We start from the raw sequence: 16,087 nt of genomic DNA on the forward strand, positions 1-16,087 counted from the left end.
TTGCCTCAGCTGTTTCACACCACAACCATCCCATCACTGTACTTTTCTTGCACATATCCTCCCATTAGCCTCCCAGTGTAGAATATAAGCTTCTTGAGAACAAGGACTGCATTGGATCTTCAGGACCAAGAATTAGAATATGTAATCAAGGCATGAGCTGATTTATTACTTTGATTACTTGGGAAAATTATTCAAAGAAAAGGAAGGCTGAAAGGCAGCATTTTTAGTGGAAAAAAATAATAGCACTAAACTAAAATTGAAGATAGTTATCTGAGTTTTGTCCCATTAACTGTGTGACTTTTAAAAAATCACTTTAGTCCTTTGGGTCTCAATTTCTTCATTTGTGAAATGACAGATGTAGTTGAGAAGTTTACTTCCAGCTGTAATATTTTGTGATTATAAACCAAGTGAATGCTGGACCTAGAAGTGTTCAACAAAGGAACAAAGGGGCTTCTGGTTTCTGGTTATGAAAAACCTTCTATCTCTACTATCTATTTCTACCACACCACTACCTCCTCCCTCTGACAGAATTTAAGTTCCAAGAGGTCAGGAGTTTTTTGTTTTTACTTAGATATTTTCAGTGCCTACCAAATAATAAATACTTAATAAATGCTTGCTAAATTAATGAATGAATTAATAACAGCTTCCAAAGTACCCCTTAGCAAAGATCCAATATATCAGAAAAGCACCAGTTTCTAATTGATCCAAACAAAATGGGGGGAGAGAGGGGGAGAAGGTAAAATATTTTCAGATTTCCTTAAAATAATTTACTTTTTAAAATCACAAAATTAAAAGTACAACAAAAAAACACAATGAAACATATGTATGGTACAAAATCCAGCACTATAAAAGGTGAAGAAAAAGCTCAGCCTAGTGAATGTCAGACTTTACAAGCAAATGCAGTATCAGTACAAGAAAATATAAATGATTACTGCTATCACAAAATAAAACCATTATTCTACTACTCTAGGAGAGAGGTTTAGAAACACCCAAACATAAGGGACAGGATGTGAATAATAATCTTGCAAAGGAGACCAAAAAGAATCAGTGTGATAAGATGGGAAGAGAAGCACAATAAAGCACTGTCAGGAGAATTCAGAAAGGAATGACTATTCAGAAAATATTGGTCAAGAGTGCCAAATGCTTACGAGGGATCAAGAAGAATGTGGACTAAGAAAAACTATTTGAGTTAGTAATTAAACGGTCACATGTCACCTCTAAGAGAATAGTTTCTTTTGAGTGGTGGGGGGAAAAAAAGCCAAATTGCAAGGAGTTGAAGTGTGGGAGGTTGAGAAAGTTAAGGTCACTAGGGTTAAACAGGTTTTTCTAGGAGTACTGCTGGGAAAGAAGAAAAGAAGGAGATAGAGTAGGGTCAAATAATATTTTTAAGGATGGTATGCTTGTGAGTAAGAACGGAAGGAACCAAAGGATAAGAAAGGCTAAAAGCTGGAGATTAAGATGGGGAATAAATGAAATGATAAATTCCTAGAGAAAGATGAGGGGATAGGATCAAGGACACAAGTAGAGTGGCTGGCTTTGGCAAATAGAAACATCAGTTCTTTAGAAATTCAGAAGAGGAGAGAATAGGAGGAAAAGATTAAGATAATATAACATGTTGAATTGAGAAGAACTCTTAATGGATGTTTTCAATTGTTTGTTAAACACTAAGTGAGATCTTCTGCTAACAAGGAGAAGAAATGGGACAAAATAAGTGACAAATAGAGAAGAAGAGAAGGTATCAGGGAAAATTAAATGAAAAGTCCATCAGGGAAGAGTAAAAGCAACATTAAGGGCCCAGTCAAGAATACAGAGCATAAGTTTGTAGTGGTCTCAAACAGCAAAACTATGATTTTCTCCATTAGCATTTAGCATTAAAGGTATATGATGAACCATAGATAAGAAGAGTAGAAAAAAAGATCATAAGGGAGAATCGAGTGTGCAACAGAAATTTTTGTATACCTATTAAAATATTAATGAGGATAGAAAACAGCAAAATTACTTTAAAAGATCAATTCTGAACAAAAGTAAGTTTATCTTACAATGCATTTATCATTTCTTCTTGCATTTTTTGTAACGAATCCAAGAGTTGAGGAAGTGTATTATCATAATACTGATGCTGATGAAGCTGAGCTGCTTTCAAAGCCAATACGTATTGATTATGCAACACATGAAGTTTCATTGTAGCTTTGTCATAACGATCTTTTGCCTTCTCTGTTTCTTTCCCTGAAGAAAAGAAGAGAAAGGTTAGCAAAATTAATTATCATGTCATAAAAATATTTTATCATTACTGAATAAGAGTGATATCAAGTTATCATTCAGCATAATTTGATGTTTTTCATAAGTCAACCAATTGATTGTTAATCAATAAGCCTGTGCTCAGTCTTGTCCTAGGTACTTTTGAGGAATAAGAAAAAAAATTTTATTGAATTAAAATCTCATATCTCATGAATATTTCCTTTGTCACTTTGAACAGATCACTTAACATTCCTGGACCTCTGTTTCCTCATCTGTATAAATTGAAAGGGTTGGCCTCTTAATTTTCTTTTGTACTAAGACTACTATCTTTTAATCTTCAGTAGTAGCAATTTCATTTAAAAAGATAATTATAACAGTTAAAAAAGAATAAATAATGAAAATATAATAGCAAGAAAAACAGGAATATTTCATACTTTACAAAGAAATTTTAAGATTTACAAATAACTGAAATGACTTGTTCATGATCACACAGCTAATTAATCAGAATCAGAACTGGGATTTAAGCACGAAATCTTGACCAAGTACACTGCTCTTACAGTACCTCACTGCCTTAAGACATAATAGAAAATCAATCAAAGTTCTTGGTCTTTAGGGGGAGAAGTGAAGGAGGCAGGCAAGCTGCCATGTGATTTGCCAAAGATGTATCCTGGATTCCGGAGTCCAGAGTCTCCTGCCTCTCGCCTCCTCCTCAAGCCAAGTGACTCTGAATTTTCTCCCTCAGCCCTCTAATCCTTCCCTACGATTACCTCACCACCAAACATTCAGCAAGCACCAATGGTGAGAACAGCCATCACATCACCATTTCATCTAAATATATGTATTATCTCATTATTGAATATTGAATAGATAATTAGCCGTAAGTGCTCTGCTGTCTGATCAAAGCACACTTTTTTTAGAGTTTCAGCCTTCTACAGTTGGGTATGAACAGATCACGGTGATCCTTAAAAGCAAAAAAAAAAAAAAAAAAATTGCAATTAAGACTACTTGGAAGAGAAAGAAAAAGAGGGTTACAGTAAAAAAAAATGACTTAAAAGTAAGAAAAACCATCATTATTTTAAAGTTTTTATAATTAATTTATAACATATTGGCATATCTATTGCATAACTGATAAAAATAAATTATCAAGTATAATAAAAGATATTTTTATGTTTTACTTTTATTTTTTCAATTAATCAATAATTTCAATTCAAAAATTCAAATAATTCAATTTTCAATTTCAATTCAATTTTTTCAATTCAATTTTCAATCAATCAATAAATAAAATTTCAATTTTAAAAATTAATCTTTCCTTCCAACAACTACCCCTCGAGCAAATGTTAGAAAGTTAAAATAAAAGCTTTGACATTGATACTCCCGGGGGGAGGGGGGGGGGGGAAATAATACAAAAACAAAAACAAAAAAAATTCCTCCATTTCTCATGTCCAAAATTGTACAGATCGTTTGTCATTTTAACTTCAACACCTCTTGGTGGCATGTTTTGTCTTTATTCTTTTGAATTCCTGATTATAATTAATCAAAGTTCTAAAGTCCTTCAAATTGGCTTTTTTCTATAACGCTACTGCCTCTGTATAAATGATTTTTTGATTTCTTCTCAATTCGATCTTATATCATTTCAAAGACATCTTTTCATTTCCTTTGAAATTGTCTATTTCATAATTTGTTATGGCACAATATTATTCCATTACATTCATATTCATAAAGAATCTGTTCAGCTATTCCCTAACAGGAAGATAATTCCTTAGTTTCCAATTTGGCAAAAAATAAAAATAAAAAAAGCTGCTAAAAAGTTTTTGTACATATAGACCCTTTTCTCTGAATTAATTAATTAATTTAATTAAATACATAGGCCCTCATAGTGGTATAGCTGGATCAAAAAGTATTCATGATTAGGTAACTTTGTAAGCAAAGTTCCAAATTGCTTTCCAGAATGGTTTGCTTCCAACTCACAAATTCAATAGTGCTCTAGTACCTATTTTCTCCACAGTCCTTTCACCATTTGTCATTTTTCTCTTTTGTCATCTTTGCCAAGCTGACAGGTATACAACAGAAGCTCTAAATTGCTCTATTTATGAGGAAACAAAGGGGGTACAGTGGATAGAATGCCAGGCTTAGAGTCAAGAAAACGCTTCCTGTGTTCAGACACTTCCTAGTGGTATGATCCTGGTCTAGTCACTTAATCCTTTTTGTCTCCATTTTCTCATCTGTAAAATGAACTGGAGAAGGAAACAGCAAACTACTCCAGGATCTTTGCCAAGAAAACTCCCAAGGGGGTCATTAGGAGTCAGACACAACTGGAAAACAACTAATTATTAGTGATTTAAAGCATTTTTCATAGGAATGTTAATAGCTTGGACTTTGCCCTTTGAAAACTGACTTTTAATATGTTCTACTTATCTCCTGGGGAATGATCCTTAGTTAAATTCATTTAAATTAGTTCCTTATATAACCTGGATATAAAAACTTTATCAAAGAAAACTGCTGAACAGATTGTTCTAAGCTACCTGTTTCTCTTGATTTTAACTAACTCAGATTTTGGATAAAAAAACTTTAAAAATTTTAAATAATCAAAATTATCTATTTAATCTTCTGTAATCCTATCATTTCTTTAGTCCTGAATTCTCATATCCATAGAATGAGAAAGATAATTTCTTACTTGCTCCTCTAATTTATTTATGATAAGAACCTTTTTATCTTAGTTATAAATCTATTTGGAGTTGAATTTGCTGCATAGGGTGAGGAACTAGCTCAACTTACCCATCAGCTATTATTATTTCTCTAATTACTTAAGTCTGTATTTCTGTAGAGTATTTTACAGTTGGATTCACATTGTCCCTGGATGGATCTTGGAAAACTCCCAAATATTTTAAGAGTTTCAAATTGTGCATTGAATTTTACCTTCTATGTTTTCTACTGGATTTTACAGGTTAAATATAAGAATGCCAATAATTTATTTCCTGCATTTAGACTTGTTATTATTTCAATTAAATTTAATTGACTCTCAAGGATTATCTAAATACTACCATTGTATCTGAAAAAAAAAAACCTCTAATTTTTGTTTCTTCTTTCTCAATAATTCTTTTCTTAATTTTTTTTCTTGCTTTATTATTTTATACATAACATTTGTAGCACTATTCAACAACACTACTGATAATGAGTATCCTATCCTAACTTTATACTTGATCTTACCAGAAAACACTATAATTTTTCATCATTACATATAATGTAAGCTCTTGAATTTTGATAATAATTATCATATTAGGGAAAACTTGATTTATTTCTATGAGTTCTAGAATTGTGAATAAAAACAAGCACCAGTTATAAATAGTGCTTGTTTTTATTCACAATTCTAGAACTCGTAATCATTTTCTTTAACTCGAATCAATTCTTTATTTATGATAAAACCCAATCTAATTATATAATATGATTATTTTATTATGTTAGGGCCATTTGGCACATTTTATGAAAATCTAAGGATTGAAGTTCATTAGAGTGTATTTGCATCACAGAAAGATTGGGTCATTTCTTTTATTGTCATTTCAAATAGTTCATATATTTGTAAAATTAACTATTCTTTGAAGGTTTTATAGAGTTTGTTTTAAATTCATTAGGCCTGGAGTCTTTTCCCCCTTATTAGAAGTTAATTGTGGCTTCAAAAAATCATTTTTATTATACTGTTATATTTAATTGTTTTCTATTTTTGTTAATAGTTTTTCATATTTTTGTAAATATCCATTTATTTTAAGTTATCAAAGTTATTTTTTCATTGTTGATGTGAACAATATGGTTTTGAGTTGAGTGTTTATCAATATTATCAGATTTGTTAAATATGGCTCATTTTATAAATGCAACTATATTTTTTACTTTCAATTTTATTTGTCCTTGATTTTTACTATTTCTACTTTGATATTTAATGATTTTGGTTTGTTGTTAAAATTTTTAATTGCATACTTAACTCATTTTTTCTTTTTGTTCTTTTTCTCTTTTGATAGTAAAAGCAGTAAGAAATAAAAATACTTCAAATACTTTGTACTGAATGTATTTTGGTATAGTATCTTGTTATTTTATTTGATGAAATTTTCTTTCATTTCTATAATTTGTTATTTGACCTCCTATATTTTTTAGTTTTTTAGATATATCAGTCTTCAATTAATTTTTAAATCTTTCGTTATGGGCTTTGCAAATTATGTTCTTACTCTGTTTCTGTTTTTCTGAATTCTTTGTTAAGATCTTTTTGCCCTAATATATGGTCAATTTTTGTAAAACTGCCATGTACTTAGCTTGCTGGTAAGTATATTATTTTCTATTCCTATTTAGTAGTCACCAAAGATCTATTATCTGTAGTTTTTTTTTAAGTTCTATTCAACTCTTTAATTCTTTCTTATTTATTTGTGCCTAGGTCTGAAAGAAATATATTAAGTTCCTTTAAATTATACTTTTACTATGCATTTCTTCCTCCAATTCTTTTAGCTTTTCCTTTAAGAATTTATAGCCTGTTATTGTATATATATACATTAACTACTAGTATTTTGATTTGTATCAATAGTACTTTTTAATAAAATTTCCTTAATATAATTTAATGTAACTTCCTGTTTATCTTTTTAAATTTATCTATATCTATTGTAGCTTTATCTGAAGTCAACATTGTTACTCCTGTTTTTTTAAGTTCAGCAGACATGTAGTAGATTTTACTCCAGCTCTTCATTTAAACTCTAGGTAAATCTTTGTAGTTCAATTTTTTTTTTAAACACTTACTATCAGATTATATTTTCTAATACATTTGGTTATATTCTTCCATTTTATGAATGGATTTATCCCATTCACCTTCACAATTTTGTTGCTAATTGCATATATCTCTTCATATACTTTTCTTCTGTTTACTTCACCCCTTTCTTTACAAATAAAAAGGTAGTGAAAAAAGGTAGGAAATTATCTGACAATAGTAATCTTGTAAGTCAAATAACAAGTAATTTTTTTTTTTGGTAACTCTTTTCTTCTTACTCTGACATTAATCCCAGGTTTTTACACTTTCTTCTTTCCCTTCTAATCTTCCTTTCATATTCTTCCAACATTCCAGATCTTTTTGCTGATGTCTATTCTCTTATGTAGTCTATCTTCTTAGACCTTTCTCTACCTTCCCATGATATATTCGATATTGTAGTATTAAACATTCCTTTATCTAATTCAAATGAAAATAAGTTTCCCAGAGTAACTATTCTCTCTATAAGTACAAATTTTTCATTCTACGTGCCTCTATTAGACAATAAAGATTTCCCTCACTTTTTATTTCTTCCCCAAAATGTCCCAACCACTTTTGTCTCCTCTTATTATATTTGAATCTAAGAGTTCCAGGCATTTTTCATTTATCATTTTGTGAAGTTTGGTTTCTAGACTTGTATTTCTGATCATGTTTTTCAGATAGTTCAAGCTCCGCAACTGAATGGTGAGGGCAAGACCTGCCTGGTTCTGAAAGTAAAGTAGTTTGCATAATCCTCTCCTTCAAGAGACTCAGGTACTGGGTTCTGCCTTAGAGCTTCTTGTCTAGGACCTTTCTACCATAGGCTCTAGCTGGAGTACTTTCCCCCTGTCAATGAGCTCATTGACTACTTAAGTGCCAGTTCTAGTTCTGAACTGATCCAATCATTCTAAAAAGAAATTTAGATATAAACCTCAAAACTACTGAACTGTATAGATCCTTTTGACCAGTTTTTCTGCTACTCGATCAATATCCCAAAGAGATCAAATAAGAAGGAAAAGGAGATGGAAAAGAGACAAATACATATAAAAATATTAAGAGTAGTAAGAATTTTTTGTTGCTGTTTTACGTATTTTTTTTGGTAATGGCAAAGAATTAGAACTTTAAGAAGTGTCCATCAATTGAGGAAATGCTAAACAAGTCATATTATATTAATCTTGTGGAATACTTTTTTGCTATAAGAAATTATAAAGGAGATAGTTTTAAAGAAACCTTGGAAAGACTTGTAGAAACTGATATAAAGTAAAGTAAGCAGAACCAGAAAATATTTTATACAATAATAATAATATTTGAAAACACTTAGAATTCTCATTAATATAATGACCAATCACAATTCCAAAGGACAATTAATTAAAACATATTATCTACCTACAAATAGAAACCCAAAGGACTCAGTATATATTGAATTATATTTTCTCTCTCTGTTTCACTGTCTTTGTCTCTCTCATTCAACGTGTGTATGTATGTGTGTGTCTCATTTTGGGAATTTATTTTCACTGACTATGAATACTTTAAATGAGTTTTGTTTTTCTTGCTTTATCAATGGGTAGTATATGAAAAACAGTGAAAGAGAAAATTCCCAACTGAAAATAAAGCTGATTTAAAAAAAAAAAGAAGAAGAAAAGAAAAGAAATACAACCACATAAGTCAAAAGAAACCTAAAAAAGTAAGTATGTTTAAGAAATTGAAAGCAGGTAAATAATGAGATAATTACATCCTACTGGGGAAGAAGGGAAATATAAATCTTTAGAATCCAAATGTCTTTTTAAGAATTACAATTCTCCATGTAATGCAATGGATCACTCAAAGTTCAAGGGATCAAACAAATAGTATTTTTACTAATAAAGATATTCCGGTGACCTCAGATAAAAGCAGTTCCCAAGGTAAAATAAAAAGCAGTTCAAGAAGATAAAAAGAAATAAAGTCACTGCCAAGGAAATTAAAGGAAGTTCCCTGAGATCTTAACAATTTTACACCAAAGTACTAAAAGTTTCTTTTGTATTCTTTTTGCTCAAAGGGTTCCAAGATGAATCTAGCTAGGGCCAAATTTAAATATTAAAACTCTTATACTCCCAACAGTCCTGGCCAGGCTTATGAAAATATGGAGGTTAATTCATGCTTGCCCAGTTCCACCAATTCCCTGGCTTACCAAGGTCTTCCAGAGTCATGGAGCAAATTAAGTAACAGATAAAAGGTCTCATAGGTTCTTTATTTTACTCTTTATTTTTTTTAAGAAAGGAACTTTTAAAAAGAAGCAAGAAATAAATAAAGGGAGTAACACAATTTTGCATGAATGGGTTACTCAAGAAGAACATTGGAATATAAAGGAAGGGAAAGGTCTGAGAGTATTTCATGAGCTATTATTCTGCCTAAATTAGATAAAAAGAGATTTGAAAACATACACAGGTAAAAAGACTGGCCCAAAAGTATATTAAATTCAAAAGGAATAAAATTAAAACAGGAAAAATTGTGAATAATAGGAAGGGTAAATTTAAATGGACTAGGCAAAAGTAAAGCAAACTTCTACATTAGAGGTCTGATAACAAAGCATGACTAAAAAGAGAAAATGTAAGTGCAAGAACCAGAGATAAAAGTATGAGCCAGATAAAGAGCAGGGCAGAGAATTAGAAATCGTATACTTTACTTAAAGATAATTAGTCCTAATCAGATTCCTTCTTTTTCTCCATTTCCTTCTTTTTAAAGAGAGGAGTCAAAAGAAAAAACAGAAAAAAGATGCAAGAAAGCTACCATGAAGATAAAAACACAATCAAAAATCATAATCCTAAAAATTAATAGGATTAAGTTCACTCAAAAAACAGCTGGGGATGGTAGCACAATGGATAAACAATATCCTGTTTACATAATATATAAAATATATAGACAAAACTCAAATGTAAAGGAAGCTAAAACAAAATTATATATCAAGCATATTCAAAAGAGCAAAGAAAGCAACCATGATCTCAAGACAAGGAAACAGTAAAAACAGAATGTTTAAGAAATAAGCAAAGAAACTACAACTTGCTTAAAATATTATAAATAAGTAACAACACCAAAATGGACCAAATGACATAGCATCTAAGCACCATGTTAGTTCTAAGACAAATTAGTTCTATAGAAGTATTTTTGGTAGCAAAATTATAATAGTTTATGCAATTAGGAAAATCTAACAAAATAATGAATAAGAAAAAGCTAAGACCTGAACAGAATATTATAAAGTTAAATAAGACAAATCTTTGTCAATTACAAAATAAGAAGAGAAAGAAACAGACATATTTCTCAGTCTAATGTAGCAACTTTACAAAAACCGATCATATGCTATGGCATAAAAACATAATAAACAAATGCAAAAAAAAGCAAACATATTAAATATATCCTTTACTCCCAACAAAATAATAAAAAATTAAAATCATTAAAGTGCCTTTGAAGAAAAGATCTAAATTTAAACAGAGACTAAATAAACCATAAAAAAATGACAATATAAAGAACAAATCAGAGGAATAATAGATAATTTCATAAAAGAAATGTTTGTATAAAAGCATGATTCTTCTTTGTAGTACTTGATTTTAAATGATTCCTGCTCATAATCATATAATCTCATCATCTCTATAAGACATATTTTAAATTTTTCACACTAGTGTTTCAGGGCTAGAAATGATACTATAATATTATAGGTAAAATAGGGCAAGGATGGGATCTGAACCTTTAATTTCATTTGTGAAGGGAATTTTCAGATAAATAAATTTTTTCTATCAATGCAGATCAGCACTGCATAGGGCCCTGAGACTTGTCCAGGATCACTCAATTAGTATGTAGTGGGCACCCATCTTGGATCAGTTCTAATTACCCAAAACCTGGGGAAGATACTTAGTCTGGAGAACCATAAATTTCCAAGAAGAATAGAAGGCTAAGATGTTTAGATTCAGTCCTCAATGAAATCACAGTCAGAGTGAAGAGAGACAGAAAGTAAGTGATAAGGAAATAAAGAGGGAAGGGAAAGGAAGACAGAAAATAAAAAAGATTTTAGGAACAGGAAAACTCAAATATTTTGAACATAAACAGATAAATTAACAGGAAAAACAGTAACAAAAGAAGGAAATAGTGACCTCCAGATCTAGTAACTGAGTTCAGACAATTATTTATAAATATGGAAAATGATCTATGAAATGCTATTCCTGATCTCAAAAGAGAAATGTGAATTGTGAGATCAGAATTTATGGCATACATAGGAAAAAATAAATAATGGTCAGAATCTGAATCTACAACAGCAAGTCTCACCAAAGAAACCACAGAAAAATAGACTAAAAATGCAAATACACAGAAATAAAGAACAATCTAAAAGAAGAGCAAAAAAGTATTAAAAAATAATTTTTTTAAATTGTTTTTTGCTTTTAAAAAACAATTAAAAGACAAAAAAGCTTTAAAGACAATATCCTCACCCTGTAAATACATGCAAATATACTGATATCAAAGACAGGCTAAATAGACAGATAGATAAATAGATACAGATATAGATAACATAAGGATCTTAGGTGTCCCAGAATAGGAAAAAAGGAACTTTCACACTATAATGAAGATAAAAAATAGAAATGTCCAGAAATTCTGCAAGAAAATGAAAATACCAACTAAAAATTCTCATTGCCTCTAAAAAAAAAAAAAAAAAAAAAAAACCTTCAAGATTCCAGACTTGAAGATATATAGTAGTTAAAATTAATAATTCAATTCAGAAATAACAAGCCCTGGAAGCCATCAAAAGAAAGACCTTCAAATAATGTAAAACTATTCCACACTCACTAAAAAAGCATAGAAAGTAACACAATAATGTGTTCCAAAGAGCAGTATAGCTGAGAATGAAGCTGAAAGTGATCTATTCTGTAAATCTGAGCCTAACCATATAGGACAAAAGATGAATGTTTAATAATAAAGATGAATTTGAAACACTAGGAGTAAGAAAATAAGAACTGAAAAGATTATAGCTTCTCAAAAAACCCAAACAACAAAAGTGCAGGACTGAATAAATGTAGCATTCAATGTTAGCAACAGCAACAGGGTGACAACACAGAAATCAATAAGAAACATTTCCAAATGCAAAAAAAGAAGTGAAGACAAAAATCTGGTTGAAGTGAAAAAGTACATGAATGACATTATGTAAAGAATATAGGGACACCCTACTTACAGGTGAATTCATGCTTTGTGGGGATTTTTTTATGGGCCTACATTACAACATAGAAGAAAGGGAGAATGCGTATAGAAAGGTTTCTGTGATGTGTTGGGATCAAATAAAGGGTTAGCAATAAGAAGACTGTGAATGCTATGATCTCTGATCAAGAAAAGCCTACAGAAGAGTAGGTGAGGAAAAAGGGGGAAGATAGAAAAAAGGAACAAAGAAAGAAAACCTAATTTTGAATGTGAGAGGGAGATCCACTAATGAATGAGCATGGATAAAGAAGTAACAGTCAGTAAAAGGAGATAAAAATTTTAAACTAGATAAAGCCTGGAGGATTTGGTCCTTCAAAAATCTAGTTGTCCCACATTGAAATAGGGGTAGTTAGAATCCCTCGTGACATCTGGAGGAATGAGAAGGCATAAACAAAATGTAAGGAAAACAATAAGGTATAGATAAGTAACGGGCTACATAATCAAAGACATAGTAAGGGAGGGGACCTAGAATGGAGCAGCATCTTCTCAATATCTGAAATAACTGGACTTTGTTCTGGGAGTTAAGCACAACAAAAAGAGGATACATAGAGCAAACCTTACTAAGAAGTAGCAAAAATGAGAAGGGAGAGAACCTAGAACAGATACCATGGAAGTTCTGATTACATGAAGAACATAGAAAAACAAAAAGACCAGATGACTACAGAAGTCATGAATCATATAATGAGGTTTTACAATAATCCAAAAGATAGAGTAAATAATGAAAATAATAAAAGAAATCTTTTTTAGAAAGGGACACAAAAATAAATTTTTTAAAATCAAAAAGTTAATGAACAGGACCAATTAAAGAGAGAAAAGGGGGGGGATCCTACTTGACTGAAATTAAAAAAGGAAAAAGAAATATATAACCAGATAAAAGCAAGAGAGAAAAAGAAACTAATAAACAAAACCCTAAAAAGGAAAAGTAATAATAATTGAGAAAACAGGATCAGAATAAGAGAAAGGGAGCCAATAGGAACAGGGCCATCTTGAATAAAGATTAAAGTTAAGTAACTGAAAGAACATAAGACTGAATTTACAACAGAAGAGAGGAAAGAATATAATTTTTTTAAAAGAAAAAATTTTAGGGACAAAGAAGATCTTGCATAATTTTAAATGTAAATTTATTAAAAAATCCAATAAAAATGAAAAAGTAACAGACTATATTAAAAAACCAAAATGCAAAACACTACAATCTGGTACTTGTAAGAAACACATTTAAAAAACAGAGACAAGATAAACAAAAATAAATAAATAAATAAAGCTTGAATTTTCTAAATTGGACAGCAAAAATATATACATATTCAAGGTGGAAAAGTGAAACTAGAATAAATTTTTTAAAATAAGAACAAATTATATAAAGATATATGCTAACAAAACTAAGGACACAAAAACAAATTAAGAGAAATGCCTCAAAAATAAAAAATACGTAGAGTATCAGAAGAACAGAGAGAGAACTTAAATAATCTATCTCAGAAATGCTCTGTAAAATGACTTTATGGTGTTTTGAAAACTCCAGGTAGAAAAGAAAAAAATATAGTTCTCCAAACAAATACATAATGCTCCATTTATTATTCATAAAAATCTACAAAAAGGGAGAATGGCTTAAAGAAACATTTTTCATATTATATGATAATCTATATAAATATGTTAATATATTATATTACAATGTATATTAATCATATTATTTATTAATTATATAATTGTATATGTATTTATGTATTATGTAATATATAATGATATAATTAATTATATTGAATATGTTAATATATTATAATTTATAAATTAATATATTATAATAATACAATATAATATGTATAATATGTGTTGTGTGTGTGTGTATATGTATGTATGTGTGTATATATATATATATATATATATACACACGTGTGTTTATATTTACATAATTTACCATGCTAAGAAATATGCAGTGTTTTGAGAGAGTAAAATTTGTAAGCTATGTATTTTATCTAAGTAACTTTTTTAAAAATTTTGTGTACTACTCTCTTTTTTTTCTTGAGGCAACTGGAGTTAAGCTACTTGCCGAAGATCACACAACTAGAAAGTGTTAAGTATCTGAGGCCATATTTGAACTCAGGTCCTCCCTATTTCAGGGCTGATACTCTAACCAATGCACCACCTAGTGGCCCCTTGTGTACTACTCTCAAGTGAATTGTTAAAAATAAAAATAGTTAATTTTCAAATTGCAACAATAAGAATTATTAAAATCAAACATTGTAATTCACTAACTGCTACATACCTTTAGCCAAAGCATCTTTATATTTCTCTTTGGCATAATTCATTTCTTTTATTAATTGCCTATAGCTTGTTTTTAATTTCTCCAATTCTGTCTTTGTGACCTATAAAGGAAGCAAATGCAGAAAAGATATTTGGACCCATAAATTAAACACAAAACTAATTCTTTATTTTTTAAAACAAATCTATGATTTCCTTGGTGTAAGGCACTCCTAATTATGAAATTCCCTTTACCAATGCTGATCAAGAAATATTCTACAATTTGTAATATCAAAAGAGTTTCCAGGGATCCTGAGAATTTAAGCAATTTATTCAAAATCATGGTACCAATATGTCAAAAACAAGACTCAAACCCAAGTGTTCCTGACTTGGCTCTCAATTCTTAAACTCTAAAAATCAGACACAGAATTTTAATTATTTTTATTTAATATGCAATTATAAACTAACTTGGCCAAGCAAGTTAAAATAACTTTAAGCCCCAATGAAATAAAATGTTCACTGTTACAAAAATAAACCAAAAATTCTTTTTCACAATATGTAGGTTAATAGACTTTTATTTGCCAGTTGCAAACAATACTTCTTACAATTAAACCACAATTCAATTCAATAAATCATTCCTTTTGATCATAGAAAACAACTTTTCATCTAACCCAACCAAATAATTATTTTAAGAAAAACTACCAATTAAATAAGTTACAAAAAGATGATTAAAAACTTTTAATAAGGATAAAAGACAAATGAATAAAAGCCATGCCCAAAAGATTACCTTGAACATATCTGCCTCAATTTGCTGGTGAACACCTATATAACTCTTCTTCACTTGCTGCTTGTCTTTGATCATCATAGTGAGCCTATGTAATGGTCCAGAGTTAAGGTCTTCTGCATGTGTCTTCATTATTTTGCTAAGCTGTTCTGTTTGTTGAATCATTAGTAGCCAAGTCTAGGCAAAAATAATAAAGGAAAAAGAAATATATTAGAGATGCCATCTACTTTAAATGGACAAGCAAATGTTTTTAATATAGACAACATTTTCAATAAAGAATTATAGCTTTATATATATATATATATATATTATATATTATATTATTACATAATATATTACATATATTATACGATAATATAGTGTATGTTTTATATATAGATAGATATTATATCAAACACCTTTAGTTTCAAAGATAAACTGACACTCTAAAAATTCAAAAAAGGAGCAACAAGAACTCAGAAACAACCAGAAATATACAATTTGTATGTGTGCGTGTGTGTTTGTGTATATAAATCAACAGTTCAAAATTTGTTAAGTGCTACTGGCTCACCATAAACTAACACAAATTTCTACCACAGCTTAAATAATAGAAAGTCAGATTGAAAATCTAAAGAATCATTCTGTCCTTGGTTAAAGAGATATGGATTAGGATTGGAACTGATCTATTTTAATTGTAGAAATGAACTCCCAGAGGAGAAAACATATAACAGAAATACAGGCTGTCACTTTATCTGCCACATTATATAGATATAATTACTCTAGCTAGAATAATGAAAATTAAGGAGGCTTGCATAGAGTTACTAAGTCAGTATGTGTCAGAGATAGAATTTGAATATAAATATCCCTGGCTCTAGGGACAATTCTCT

The 16,087-nt window shown here is 29.8% G+C and overlaps 1 protein-coding gene across 2 annotated transcripts in view; it reads right to left on the reverse strand.

Moving 5' to 3' along the window:
- FER (FER tyrosine kinase) overlaps positions 1–16,087 on the reverse strand; it is a 244,817-nt gene that overhangs the window by 206,250 nt on the left and 22,480 nt on the right. For both annotated transcript variants that reach the window (XM_051994832.1, XM_051994841.1), the window contains 3 exons: positions 15,225–15,398; positions 14,463–14,562; positions 2,040–2,223 (listed from right to left, as the gene is read on the reverse strand). In XM_051994832.1, coding sequence (XP_051850792.1) covers positions 2,040–2,223; positions 14,463–14,562; positions 15,225–15,398 — 458 coding nt within the window. The remainder of the gene's footprint in view (positions 1–2,039; positions 2,224–14,462; positions 14,563–15,224; positions 15,399–16,087) is intronic.

This window comes from Antechinus flavipes, chromosome 1 (genome assembly GCF_016432865.1).
Source record: "Antechinus flavipes isolate AdamAnt ecotype Samford, QLD, Australia chromosome 1, AdamAnt_v2, whole genome shotgun sequence".
NCBI classification, from domain to species: domain Eukaryota; kingdom Metazoa; phylum Chordata; class Mammalia; order Dasyuromorphia; family Dasyuridae; genus Antechinus; species Antechinus flavipes.